Consider the following 14,048-nt stretch of genomic DNA (forward strand, 5'->3'; position numbering starts at 1 on the left):
ACAGGAAGGGAGAGGAGAAGAGAGAAAAACAAATGGAGAGATGAGAAATATGAATGCTGGGGTGACCTGGAATAGAAGGAGAGCTGATACAAATTCCATCACCATCATTATTATTGTTGTTGTTGTTGTTGTTGTTGTTGCTGTTGTTGTTGTTGCTGTTGTTGCTTCTAAGACATTAATTTCTTCACACCTTTCTTCCACATTTCTCTCTTGTTCCTCCTCCTCCTCCTCCTCCTCCTCCTCCCAGCATCCCACGCGAGGCAAGACCCAGACAAATATCTCGACTTGACCTCTCATTGGGGGGAGGAAGGGGGTTAGGGCAACGGGCGTGGGTGAGGTGAAGGGGGGAAGGGGGAAGGGGAATGGGGAAGGGGGGAGGGGGTTGCCAAGCCTTTCATTCATACCAGCAAAAACAGGTTCAGACATGCCCTTATATGGAATCAATTCTCTCTCTCTCTCTCTCTCTCTCTCTCTCTCTCTCTCTCTCTCTCTCTCTCTCTCTCTCTCTCTCTCTCTCTCTCTCTCTCTCTCTCTCTCTCTCTCTCTCTCTCTCTAATTTTTCTTTGTCTTGCAAGAATATTTTTCAGTCAAAGCTTCTCCCCTTATTAAGAGAGAGAGAGAGAGAGAGAGAGAGAGAGAGAGAGAGAGAGAGAGAGAGAGAGAGAGAGAGAGAGAGAGAGAGAGAGAGAGAGAGAGAGAGAGAGAGAGAGAGAGAGAGAGAGAGAGAGAGAGAATCAAATAAAAACATAAATCAGGTTATCATACTGCACACACACACACACACACACACACACACACACACACACACCTTTCATAATCATCTTCAGCCAGTCTAATTAAAGTGAGGGACTGGAAAGACAGGTAAGGACTGGCCAGGTAAGAGGCAGGGAGAGGCAGGTGCTAAATCCAGTTGTGTTGTCATTGCCTGAGAGAGAGAGAGAGAGAGAGAGAGAGAGAGAGAGAGAGAGAGAGAGAGAGAGAGAGAGAGAGAGAGAGAGAGAGAGAGAGAGAGAGCACCCTATCATCTTACTATCCCTTCCTCCAGTCTATCTACACACCAGGCCAGCATTCCCACATGGGGCAGCCCAGACAAGGCAACACACACACACACACACACACACACACACACACACACACACTCTTAGTCCCATCAGCCCCTGGGGGAGAGGAACAGTCTGATGGAGCACCGTGCCACACCCCAGGAGCTTAGGCACACCACAGCCGGCCACACACACCCACAGCAAGGCCCCACAGCACACACTGTTTTCATCCCTGCCCCTTCATATTGAGACTATTCCCTACCCTGCACTTACTCCATTCCTGAGACCACAGCAGATAGATACTCTCTATGGGGTGCCTCACACGCTAACAGGGTTCATACACCTCTGTGCCCTGCCAAGTGTGCCCATGCCACCTCCCAGGGGTTGACTTCAGACAGTAGGGAGCAAGGCATACTTATACACCATTAAAAATACAGTATGATCTATTTCTCAACTCAAAAGGTTACACATTAGCATTGAATATAAAACAATGCCGACTCTGCAATACATCAAATCAACACACCTGGGTACTGAATGGGAACAGGCCAGCCAGACAATGCTTCAGTAATGTGTCAGGATAAACACACCTTGCAATAATGGCAAGGTTTCCAAGGCTACATGGAGGTACATACAAAACGTTCAAGAGTAAAGTGACACAGTGTGATGAGGTGTGACAACATAGACTTGCTAAGGACTGTGGAGTAGGAGAAACAAAACAAATCCTTAATGTTTTGCAGGAAGACAGTATGTATTATCCTGTTAAGACCAGACCTCACCATTCTAGAATGAGGAGCATTATTTACATTCTTCCCTCACTCCCAATACACAATCTTCACTATAATATATCATGTACCTAATAATTTTTGCAACACTTCTTGAATGATGAGAATTAATGACTTCAATTCTCATTTATCCTCAAGACACAATTTTCACTATAAAATTGTACCTAATTATTCTTGCAGCTTTCACATCTGACAGTGTTTTGCTTGGTCTCTCTGCCTGGTGCACAGACAGACTATTATTTTCCTGGCATGTTGTAGGGTGGTCCATGACTCCCTTTTCACTGGGGGCTGAGGGGCTAAGAGTGTGTGTGTGTGTGTGTGTGTGTGTGTGTGTGTGTGTGTGTGTGTGTGTGTGTGTGTGTGTGTGTGTGTGTGTGTGTGTGTGTGTGTGTGTGTGTGTGTGTGTGTGTGTGTGTGTGGTGCTTTGTCTGGGCAGCCCTGTGTGATTGCCAGCCTTGTATATAGACAGACAGATAGACAAATCATATAGTGTGCCTTATATTGTCTGGTGCCGTTTCACACAGGGACTGCCACGTGTAGGCCTGATGGCTTCTTGCAGCTTCCTTATTTTATGTTTCTCTGTTCTAACCCTTGAAAGATCAGAATTATTGATTACCCCTTCATTCCTAAGACAACTTTTGCCATTACCATGAAGTTTACCTAATCATTTTTACAGTTTTCAAGTCTAACAGTGCTGAGATTTTCATTTACTTTCAAGAACAGTGTAGATTGCTAACTACTTCCTCTTTGCAAGTTTAAACCTCCACCACACCTCACCACATTGCCTCAGCTTGGTGGTTCTTAAATCAATCCTAGGTTTACAAATTCATCTTTTCTCTTTCCACAATGAAGACACTTGGGGCAAGACAGGGCAACTCACTGGTGGGTCAGGAGTGTTGCTTTGTTTTCATTGTCTGTTGTTTGTCTGTCTCTCTTTCACTGTCTTGTCTTAATGGTATAAATTCTATGTTTATTGACTTAACTATCACCATATTAACTATTAACATCACCTCTCTCTCTCTCTCACTCTCTCTTTTATATTTTTTTTTATTTTCCTTTCCTTTTTTCTTCTTGTTTCTTTTTTATATTCATTTTTTTGTATTTTTTGCACCTGTTTCCTCTTCTTTTCTTTCCTTTATTCATCTCATCATTTCCTTCATCTTCCCTCTCACTCATTTATTCATCTCATCATCATTTCCTTCATTCACTTCATCATCATCATTTCCTTCACTTCTTCCCTCATTTTCCTCATCCCTTCCATCACCTCACCTTCCCTCACACTCACACACTCACTTCAAAATCATTCCTTAACATGTCACACTCACCCCATCATTCCTTCAACCCTTCACCTTCACTCACTCACTGTCCGAACCAGACCCAGACTTGCCACCCCTGTCACTATCACTACCACTGCGGCTACCACTTCTACTACCGCTCCTGCTTCTGCCACTCCTGCTACCACTGGGACTCCTGCTACCACTCTTACTCCTACTACGACTCCTGCTGCCACTCCTACTGCGGCTACGACTTGGGGATTTACTTTTACTCCTACTTCTGCTCTTGCTTCGACTCTTCCTGCTCTCATTTCCACTCTCCTCTGCCTCCTCTGCCTCCTCTGCCTCTTCCGCCTCCTCTGCCTCCTCCGCTTCATCCTCCTCCTCCTCGGTCTCAGTTCCCGAGCCTGATTCCTCTTCCTCTGAGTCCTTGATGTTGCGCTTGGCTCTTTCTAATCTCTTGGCCTTGTCTGTTTCAATGTCCGACTCTTCATCAGAGGAATAGATTGGAGCACGCTCTGTGGAAGAGGAGAGGGAGGGAGTGAGTAAAGGTAATGATGGGTGGGATATGAATGGAGGGAAGGGTGACAGTGAGTGAGAGGAATAAAGAATGAGTGAGGAAGGGAGGGAAGATGACAGTGAGTGAATGAGGGAGACAAGTAAGGAAAGAATGAGGGAGAGACAGAGAGGGGACAATTTTTTGGGGGAGGATAAGGGAGGGAAAGAATGGGTTGGGAAATGGAGGAAAAGATGAGTGAGTCAAGGAAAGATTGAATGAAGGAGGAAAAGATGGGAGGAGAGAGAAAGAAGAAGGAAAAGAATCAAGAATGAAGAACAAGATGGATAAATGCCAGAGAGGGAAAAGTGTGGATGAAGAAATAAGAACAGGGAAGGAAAAGAAGAAATGTATGAGAAACAAGGGGAAGAAAAAAAAATGTTATATAGACAAAGATATATCAAAGTAAAGAAGAATAAAAGCAGGAAATGTACAGGAAACAAACACAGGAGAGAAATAAATGGATAAAGACACATAAAAATAAGACAAAGAGTAATCAAACAGCACCAGTAACCGTAACCTTACAAAAACCAGCAAATAAAAACAAAACAAAACAAAGACAATGACTAAACAAACACCACCAAAAACACACACCACCTAACCAACCAAACCAAAACAACACCTACCATTCTTCTGCTTCTTAAACTTGTTCTTAATGGCAGCCAGCGAAATGCCTCCCTCTTCCTCATCCTCATAATTATCAGGTTCAAGGTAGTTAGCAGAGAGGCTTCTGTTGGATGTCTTCTCCTTCACCCTCCTCTGCTTGTTCTCTCTTCGCATGCAGGCCTTCAGTCGATCTTCATCCCTCTGTGGGTGAGGCGGCGTCAAAGGGGCAGGTGTGACAGGTGTGAGAAAAAAAGGGGTATAGAAAGGAGAGAGGTATTAAATGTTGATGAGAGAAAAGGATGCTAGTTTTTTTTTTGTTGATAAGGGGAGGTGAGATAGATGGGTGTGAAAAATGGGATAGAGAAGCTGTGTGAGGGTATGAGATTTTTTTACTCTTTTTGTTTGTTTGTTTGTTGTTGTTGTTGTTGTCTTTTCTTGCTTTCTTGCTCTGTATATATTTGTGTTTATTCTATGTGGCATGGGTTACTAGTGTTATGCTATCTTCTCTCTTCTTTCACTTCCTCCTCCCTCTCTTCTATTTCCCATTCTTCCTTTCCTTTCCTTCTGCTAATGTTCTCTCTTTACTCTTATTACCTCTCTTCTACTACTATTCACTATACCTCTCCATTCCTCTCCTCTCCTCTTTACCACCTTCCACTCTCAGCGCCTATTTCTACCTCCTCCTCCTATTACTCAACCATTACTCTTTATCCCTCTTCCCTTGCCTTAAATCCTTCACCCTTTCAATAGCATCTCTCTCTCTCTCTCTCTACCCTTCCTGCTTCTACTACTACTGCTACTCACCCTTATGCTCTCCGCCCTGCTGCTCTCTGGGTCCCTGCTAACGCTGGAAAGGACCTTGACAGCGCTGATTTTCTGGGAGCGGTCAGCAAGGGACAGCATCATCTTTCTGTGAGTGCAGGAGTCGGTGGAGTGTGGGCGGAAGGTCAGCTTAGTACGGAACACTGCCTGGCCCTGCAGACCTGTGCCTTGGCGGATGAACAGGTGGTTGTGGTCGCCCTGTGGGGATGAGATGGGGTGTTGGTGGTGCTGGTGGTATATTGTAAGTACCTTGTTATTTATTGAGTGTTTCAATTTTATCTTTCCTTCTTTTCTTTGTTTTATGACCTCCCTGCTTTTTATTGAGTCTGGTGTCACTTCTCCTCCTCTTCCTCCTGGTTTTTTACTGTGTTGTGTCTCTCCTCCTCCTCTTCCTCCTTTTTACTGTCTTATGTTCCCCTCCTCCTTCTTCTTCTTCCTCTCTCCTGCCCTTTCTCCCCATCCTTCCTCCTCCTCCTCCTCCTTTTCACTGTTGTGTCTCCTCCTCTTCCTCTTTTTTATTGCCTTGCATCCTCCTCCTCCTCCTTTTCACTGTTGTCTCTCTTCTCCTCTTCCTCTTTTTTATTGCCTTGCATCCTCCTCCTCCTTTTCACTGTTGTGTCTCTCCTCCTCTTTTTTATTGCCTTGCATCCTCCTCCTCCTCCTTCTTCCTCTCTCCTGCTCCTCTTCCCCATCATTCCTCCTCCTTCTTCTCTTCTGCCTCTTCTCTCCATCCTTCTACCTTCTTCCCTCCTTCCTCCTTTACCTCTCCTTTCTCCCTCCTCCTCTTTCAGCTGTTTACTTTATTTTACAATGCCAGTGTCACCTTTTTTACAACTTAATCGTTCTTTACCAACCTGCTAGAAACTTATTGTTATTATCATCACTGTGTCCCCTCTCTCCCCCTCCTCCCTCCTCTCTCCTCCCCTCCCCCCCCGTACCTGTAGTGGCTGCTTGTACACGTCGAACACCTCAGAGCCAAGATGGAGGGACATGGAGCTGTCAGACCACTTGACCAGTTTGGCGTTGCTTTCCTTCACTGCGTTGCCCTCCTTGTCAAACACTGTCCTCCACCGCATCGTGTTCTCCACCTTCAGCTTCAGTCTGGTGGAGGAGGTGGAGTTAGTGAAGTGGTTAGATCTCTCTCTCTCTCTCTCTCCTTTTTTTTTTTACTCTATTTCTCTCTACCTTCCCTCACCATCTCTCCACTTTCCTACCCTTCCCTTACCTCCCCACCCCTCTCCTGTACCCTCTCCTCCCCATTCCTTCCTCAGTGACCTACTCTTACCAACCTTCCCTCTTCTCTACCCTTCCCTCACCTACTCAACCCTCTCTTGTACCCTCCCATCACTGCTAGCCTTCCCCCAGCCTCACCTTGCCCTGCCTTCCTCATCCAGCGTCTCCTCGTCCTCTATCTCGTCTTCATACAGCTCGGGGTCAAAAGGTCGCGTCTCGATGGACAAGAAGTTCGGGAGTTTGATAAAGTGAATTTCTCTGCCCAAGTCTGTGTTGATCTTTGGAATTTCTGCCTCTATTCTTGTCTCTGGTGGCGGCCCCTCGTCCTCCTTGTCCTCGTCCTGCAGTGGGGGGCAGAGGGTGAGTGTGGCAGGAAAATAGGTGTGTAGGAGTGTGGGTGAGGAAAATTGGTGTGTGTAGGAGTGTGGGTGAGGAAAATTGGTGTGTGTAGGAGTGTGGGTGAGGAAAATTGGTGTGTGTAGGAGTGTGGGTGAGGAAAATTGGTGTGTGTAGGAGTGTGGGTGAGGAAAATTGGTGTGTGTAGGAGTGTGGGTGAGGAAAATTGGTGTGTGTAGGAGTGTGGGTGAGGAAAATTATCTGTGGGAGTGTAGGTGAGGAAAATTGTCTTTGTGGGAATGTGGGTGAGGAAAATTGTCTTTGTGGGAGTGTGGGTGAGGAAAATTGGTGTGTGTAGGAGTGTGGGTGAGGAAAATTGAGTATATATATGTAAAAAGTGATGGAGGAGTGTGGGTGAGGAAAACTGAGTGTGTGACAGTGATAAGGGAGAGTGTTGGGTGTTGATCGGCAAAGAAGATTGGAAACTGTGTGTGTGTGTGTGTGTGTGTGTGTGTGTGTGTGTGTGTGTGTGTGTGTGTGTGTGTGTGTGTGTGTGTGTGTGTGGCTCACCAAACGACACAACTTATATCATTTCCATCTTAAAAATTCTGCAAATGTCCCAAAATTTTAAAATGTTTGTATTGCCAACTCAGATAAAACAGATTCTTATTGGACAGCATGTTAAATCTCTCTCTCTCTCTCTCTCTCTCTCTCTCTCTCTCTCTCTCTCTCTCTCTCTCTCACCTCTTGAATCACTGGCTTAGGTGACCCAGACCTAGACCGTGACCTCGACCGTGATCTTGACCTCGATCTTGACCTTGAACGTGACCTTGGTGTCCTGGACCGTGACCTCGACCTTGATCTTGAGCGTGACCTGGACAGCCTCTCCTTCTGCTTCTTGGCCTTGTCCTCCTCGTCCTCGCTGATGTCATCTGCATCGCCAAACAGGTCCTCTGCGCCCACTGTGAGGGGAAGGAGAGAGTGAGAGGGACAGATAGGAGAGGGGAAAGGTGCCTATCTATCTATCTATCTATATCTATCTAAATGAACAACATGAAGAGAAGAAGAGGTGTGAGAGGAGAGAAAAGAGAGGGGAGAGGTATCTATCTGTCTGTCTATCTATTTACCTAACACTGTGAGGGCAGGTAAAGTGTGAGAGGGAGAGAGAGAGGAGAGGGGGTCTATGTGTCTATATGTGATGGTGATGGTGCTGATGGTGCAAGAAGAAAAAAATGCTCATAATTCTCAGCCATACACCCTCAAAAGCAAAAATGAAAATGGAAATAGTGGTGATGGTGGTGGTGATGGTGATGATGGGAAAAAAAAAAAAAAACTTGTACTGTATTTGACAGCTTATAAGACACACCTCATTTTGGAAAAGCATTAAAAAAAAAAATAAATAAATAAATAAAAAAAATGCAGGTTTAAGCTCTGAATATGGAGAGAAAAATTTCACGTGACATTTGAACCCCTTTCATATGTACTATTTACATTCAAAAACTTTAATATTTGCTAGGACCTGCCAATGCTGGTCCTTAGACCAATCCTGGTGTGAGATGTAAGCAAACATGGTGTAGGCAGTGACATTGTCTGAGCCCAGAGGGGATGATCAAGTTTGTACATCATATTTTTTTTATCACCGTTGTACACATAATTCTAGTTGTAATATTTGAGTACATTTTCAAAGCATGTGTGAAAAGAGATTTACCTTATCCTCTACAATGTATTTTTATTTGAAATATTCAGACCATCACCACGAGCCGCTCTACCTCGTGACGCTCTCTTCACTTATGAAATCTGTTGTTTTGTTAGGCAGTAAGCTGTTTTCTAAAAAGCAATATTTTCTCATTAGCTTTAAGTTTTTTGTTGAGCACATATGAAAGGTAAGAATGTTAAAAGATAGGCACAATTTCAGTTGTATGATGTGTCTTGCCTCAAGGAATGACGGCATCACACTAAGGAGCGCAGTGAATCTTGTGTGTGTCGCCAGGTCTGCTGTGTGACTGACCACGAGTTTGTTTTTGGTACATGCAATGTAAGCGTTGTCATTTAATTTCTTCCTGACTGGTGTCATTCTACGTGAATTACTGGTAAGTACGACCTGTTACACCTGTTGTGGTGCAGAAGTGACCATCACTTTATTTACATGTGCAAAGATGTTTGGGATTTGATTTAAGGGCCACTGTTGCCACAGACTCACCACAAGCCACTGCCCCAAAGCTGAACCTTGGCCTTATAAGACGCAGGCTCATTTTCTGTGACTTTTTTGGAGAAAACGCATATCTAATAAGCCGTCAAATACAGTAATTCCCAGCCGTCCATCCTTAAAATGAAAAGCAAGGATGATAAATGACATGATGATAGTGATGGTGATGAGAGGTACACCATACTGATGATAAATGACATGATGATAGTGATGGTGATGAGAGGTACACCATACTGATGATAAATGACATGATGATAGTGATGGTGATGAGAAGTACGCCATACTGATGATAAATGACATGATGATAGTGATGGTGATGAGAGGTACGCCATACTGATGATAAATGACATGATGATAGTGATGGTGATGAGAGGTACGCCATACTCACTGTTTGCATCCTCATCATCATCTGACCTCGGCCTCTTCCTCGGCTCACCCTCTGCGTCTGAATCGTCACTCATCACCGCTCTGTTCCGCTTCCTGGGAAAGTTAAGTTTTGATATTACCATTTCACTAAGATACATCAATTTTTCCCTTCCTACCTCTGTGTTTTGAGTGATGAATACCTTTTGTGTGTATATACTTTCAAACTACATTATTTTACTAAGTTATAATTGAATTTCTTACATTATTTCATATTTGGGTTATGTTTTGATTTCTTTTTGTTAGTGTGTGTGTGTGTGTGTGTGTGTGTGTGTGTGTGTGTGTGTGTGTGTGTGTGTGTGTGTGTGTGTGTGTGTGTGTGTGTGTGTGTGTGTGTGTGTACATTTACCTGCCAATATTAGAATACACATATAGAGATAGAATAGAGTAAGTTAGTAAGTATCTGTGTGTGTTAGTTAGTGTGTGTGTGTGTATGTGAGTTTGTGTTTTTACCTGCCAATCTCACAATACACATACAAAGACAGGTGAAGAAAGAGTTAGGTTAGTGTGTTAGTGCATGTGTTTACCGGTCACTATCCGAATAAACACAAAGATACATGATAGGTAAATTAGTAAGTGTGTTTACCTGCCAATCTCCACATCACTATCATCATCATCAGAGCCTTCCTTCTTGGTCTGCCCTTCACCATCACCTGTACAAAAGAAGCATCAATTCATCCACAACCTTGAATATTTGGTAATGACAACACACACACACACACACACACACACACACACACACACACACACACACACACACACACACACACACACACACACACACACACACGCACAGAGGATGCAGGTCAGTGAGGTATAAAGGGAGTGAAGGAAGTGAAGGAATAGAGAAGGAACAGTAAATGAAAGATGAAAGAGAAGGAAGGAAGGAACAATAGTAAAAGGATATATAGTGAGAAGAAAGAAATGAAGAAAGTGAGGAAGAAAATTAAAAGAAAGGAAGAATTGAAGGTAGTACAATGAGAAGGAAGGAAGGAAGGAAGGAAGGAAGGAAGGAAGGAAGGAAGGAAGGAAGGAAGGAAGGAAGGAAGGAAGGGAGGAATGAAGAAAGTGTGGAAAGAAGAAAGGAAAAAAAAAGAAAAAAGGAAAGAAAAATAGAAGATACAATGAGAAAAAAAGAATGAAGGAAAAAGGATGGAAAAGAAGGAAAGGAAAATAATAGAAGATACAGTGAGAAAGGAAGGAAGAGAAAGAAGGTACGAGGCGTCCTCACCAGTCTTGGCCTCAGCATCACTGCCAATTGGTGACCTTGACCTTGACCGTGATCTTGATCCAGACTTCCTGCTCCCTGCCGGTGATGACTTGTGTCTGGCGGCTGGGGAGCGACTGCCACTGCGTGACTTTGAGGGACTCCTGCTGCCCGCGCGTGACCCCACCGGTGACCTGCTGGCCGTGCGTGACCTTACTGGTGACCTACTGCCAGTGCGTGATCTGGGGGGTGACCTGCTACCCGTCCGTGACCTCGGTGGGGATGGGGTGCCACTGCGTGACCTGACTGGCGACCTGCTGGGAGTTCGGGACCTTGGCGGTGACCTGCTCCCTGTTCTTGATCGCACTGGTGACCTGCTGCCTGTGCGTGACCTGACTGGTGACCTGCTGGGGGTTCTGGATCTTGGCGGCGACCTGCTTCCTGACCTGGAGCGCACCGGTGACCTGCTGGCAGACCGTGATCTGACAGGAGAGCGGCTGCGGTCCCTGCCTGGTGACCTGCTGGTGTCCCGACCCGGCGACCTGTTCATGGCAGGGGAGCGGCTCACCTCCCTGCTCCTGGGATCAGTAGGGGTCACACTGCTCCCCTTGTAGGCACCGGGGGAGGGTGTCCTGCTTCTTGGAGGGGAGCCTGGTCTGCTGTCTGGTGAGGGCGACCTGCTCCTGCTCCTGCTGCCCCTGTCGTAGCCACCAGCCGGCCGCGGGGACATGCTGCTGCCACTCCGGGGGCTGCCGGGGGGGGATGCACTGCCCTGACTCCGTGCTGGGGTGTGGCCGCCATGCCGGGGGCTGCTCACAGGGGAGGGGCTGCGGTTACCTGCAGGGGGTGGGGGGCACTGGTTAGGTTGTGCTCTTGGAATAGTGGCCTCCTGTGGCTGTGTTTGTGTGTCAAGCTAAATAATAATAATAATAATAATAATAATAATAATAATAATAATAATAATAATAATAATAATAATAACAATAACAACAATAATAATAATAATAATAATAATAATAACCTTAAATAGAGCCACAGGCCATATACATTAAAAGTACATATATAATTTACACAATACTAATAACACAGGGTGATTAAAAAACATAATGCCTAATGTACAATGTTTAAAGTCAGTATGCACTTGTAAATGTTGGTAGTGAATGTCTCCAGTGTGTCTATATAAACATGAGGACATGAGGGGAGCTGCAGGAAGCCTGTCAGTCTACACACTGCAGCTGATGCATGGGTGATTATAAGGTGCAGCAAAAGCCTTTGTGTTTATTTAGCTGCAGCACACACAGCCTGACCAACACTCACCTCAATAACTGTCTGTGTTCACTTGTTCATTTATTGTTACAATCCTGACTGATATGACCTCTCCATGTGTGTGTGTGTGTGTGTGTGTGTGTGTGTGTGTGTGTGTGTGTGTGTGTGTGTGTGTGTGTGTGTTACTTCTTATATGTGTGTGTGTGTGTGTGTGTGTGTGTGTGTGTGTGTGTGTTACTTCTTATATGTGTGTGTGTATTACCTCTGCTTGTTTTTGTGTGTGTCTCAGCATCACCCACCTGAAGGGGACCTGCTGCTGGCCCTGCTGCTGGCTCGGCTGCTGCTGCTGCTGCTGCTGCTGGAGCCTGAGCTGCTCCCCGAGTCTGAGTTGGTGGGGGAGCTGCGGAGGGTGTCTGCAGGGGAGGGGAGAGAGGAAGGAAACAATGAAGAAGGAAGTAAATCAGTAAAACAAATGCTAATATATAGGTAAATAATGGTTTAACCAATTTAATATGCTCAGAAAATTAAGAATACACATAAATAACAAAAAAAAAAAAAAAAACTAATAAGAAAAACTTGCAATCAGCTCAAGGAAAGTCAAAACCATAACTTAACAAACCAAAGACAACAAAACAAAATTAAACTTTACGTAAATCAATTACCCTAACGCAGCTAACCTAATCCAACCAAACTTTACATAAGTCAAACATTTAATATTACGTTGCCAACCTTACCTAACCCAACCAAACCTAACCTAGCCCAAGAATCCCCCGCACACTATAACACCCCAGACTGTCCTCCTGCTTGCCCTATTACAAAAACAAAATATATAGACGCCTCAAAAATGCTACCGGGAGAGGACCAGGCGGGGGTTGGTTATTTAAACTTCAGTAGACGCTGCGTGGGTCTGTATAGCATTATCTTGGTCCTCTATCACGTATATTTAAGTAGGTGTATAGAGAGAGTCATTAGGTGTGTCAGTACTTACCATTTGCAGTATAGAAGGCCGCTCCCTCACGCCGCCTCGCCACCATGTTTGCTAGTTTGTTTACCTGCCGCCGCCTACCTGGCCTGTCTCCAACCAGGGACGGTATCTGGGTTTATTTGTATTTTCTATCTTTCATCTGCTAGCTTATATATTTTTTTTGTATTTTTTAGGTATGGTAAATTTGTTTGATTGTTTTTGCTTGGATTTTATAATTTGTATCTTGTGTTTTTTTTAGTTGGGTAGTTTTTGTTTATATTTACGGAACTTTTTTTTTTTTTGTTTATTTCGAATAATCGTTTCTTTATCGCCTGTTCTTTCATGGTTTTTGTGTGTGATAAATTTCTTTGGGTGTTTTTGTTTAGGTTTTGTAATGTGGATCGTTTCTTTTCTGTGGTTATATGATTTTAGTCTATATTTATGGGACGGTACCTAATTGTCTTTTTTTTTTTTTTTTTTTTCTCCCTATATTTTTCGGGTTATCACCTATATTTCATACTTGGATTTTGAATACCATGACCTAACTCATGTTTTGATTCACGTGTCAAGTGCCTTCATGGTTCAGTTTTTGTATGTTGTGTTTTTTATTGTTTCAAAATGTACGGAATCTACTGCGCTGCCAGTAAATACTTGAAATGAACCTAACTTAATTTTACAGCGTTATTTTTTACATGTACATAGCATCTTTAATGGAATGGAGTCTCTTTTGCTTTGTATGAATCTTGTTTATCAAGTACACCAATTTGAAAAGTGTATGAGGTGAAAGTAAACAAAGCGCGGGCGGCAGTGAGTGTACATGCGTGTGTTTGTGTGTGTGTGATACCCCGCACACAGAACACAACACACCCTAGCTCAGCACAGCATGCAGGCAGCACAGCACAGCACAGCACACAGGCAAGCAGTGGGCAGTGATATGATGGCAACAAGTGTGAGGTTAGGAGAGTTAAAAAATAACATTTAACCCCTGGGGGGACTCGAACCCCCAATCCCTGGCTTAGGAGGCCAATGCCTTATCCATTAGGCCACAGGGGCGGGTAGGAAATACAAGGTTAGTATGTAAAACTTTATTTGAGTTTATTATAATTATTACTGTTATCGTATGAACAAGTGTTGGTGCAAGAAGCCTTTTTCAATTGTTCTCTCTTACAGCCTGCCTTTTCATGATTATTGGGTATGATTAATTTGTTTGATGTTTTTATTTAGAATTTATTATATGGGGTGTGTTTTCAAATTTACACGTGGCTGTTCCTAAATAAAACATGCCTAATTAGGTCTATCAGACTTAACACCATTACTGCCATAACAGCACAAG

At 44.1% G+C, this 14,048-nt stretch overlaps 1 protein-coding gene and 1 non-coding gene across 2 annotated transcripts; both read right to left on the reverse strand.

Moving 5' to 3' along the window:
• Positions 1-1,465: 1,465 nt before the first annotated feature.
• On the reverse strand, positions 1,466-12,861 carry LOC135092895 (another transcription unit protein-like). Its single transcript, XM_063991664.1, has 11 exons — positions 12,740-12,861; positions 12,051-12,164; positions 10,510-11,322; positions 9,865-9,931; positions 9,244-9,335; positions 7,394-7,611; positions 6,452-6,654; positions 6,019-6,181; positions 5,063-5,278; positions 4,279-4,459; positions 1,466-3,614 (listed from the first exon to the last, which is right to left on the reverse strand). Exons 1-11 carry the CDS (start codon positions 12,783-12,785, stop codon positions 3,178-3,180), a joined length of 2,550 nt encoding a protein of 849 aa, XP_063847734.1. The 5' UTR covers positions 12,786-12,861; the 3' UTR covers positions 1,466-3,177.
• Positions 12,862-13,695: 834 nt separating this feature from the next.
• Positions 13,696-13,768, reverse strand: Trnar-ccu (transfer RNA arginine (anticodon CCU)). Its single transcript has one exon. It is a non-coding gene; the product is annotated as a tRNA-Arg (tRNA).
• Positions 13,769-14,048: the final 280 nt, after the last annotated feature.

This window comes from Scylla paramamosain, chromosome 41 (assembly GCF_035594125.1).
Source record: "Scylla paramamosain isolate STU-SP2022 chromosome 41, ASM3559412v1, whole genome shotgun sequence".
Taxonomy (NCBI): Eukaryota; Metazoa; Arthropoda; class Malacostraca; order Decapoda; family Portunidae; genus Scylla; species Scylla paramamosain.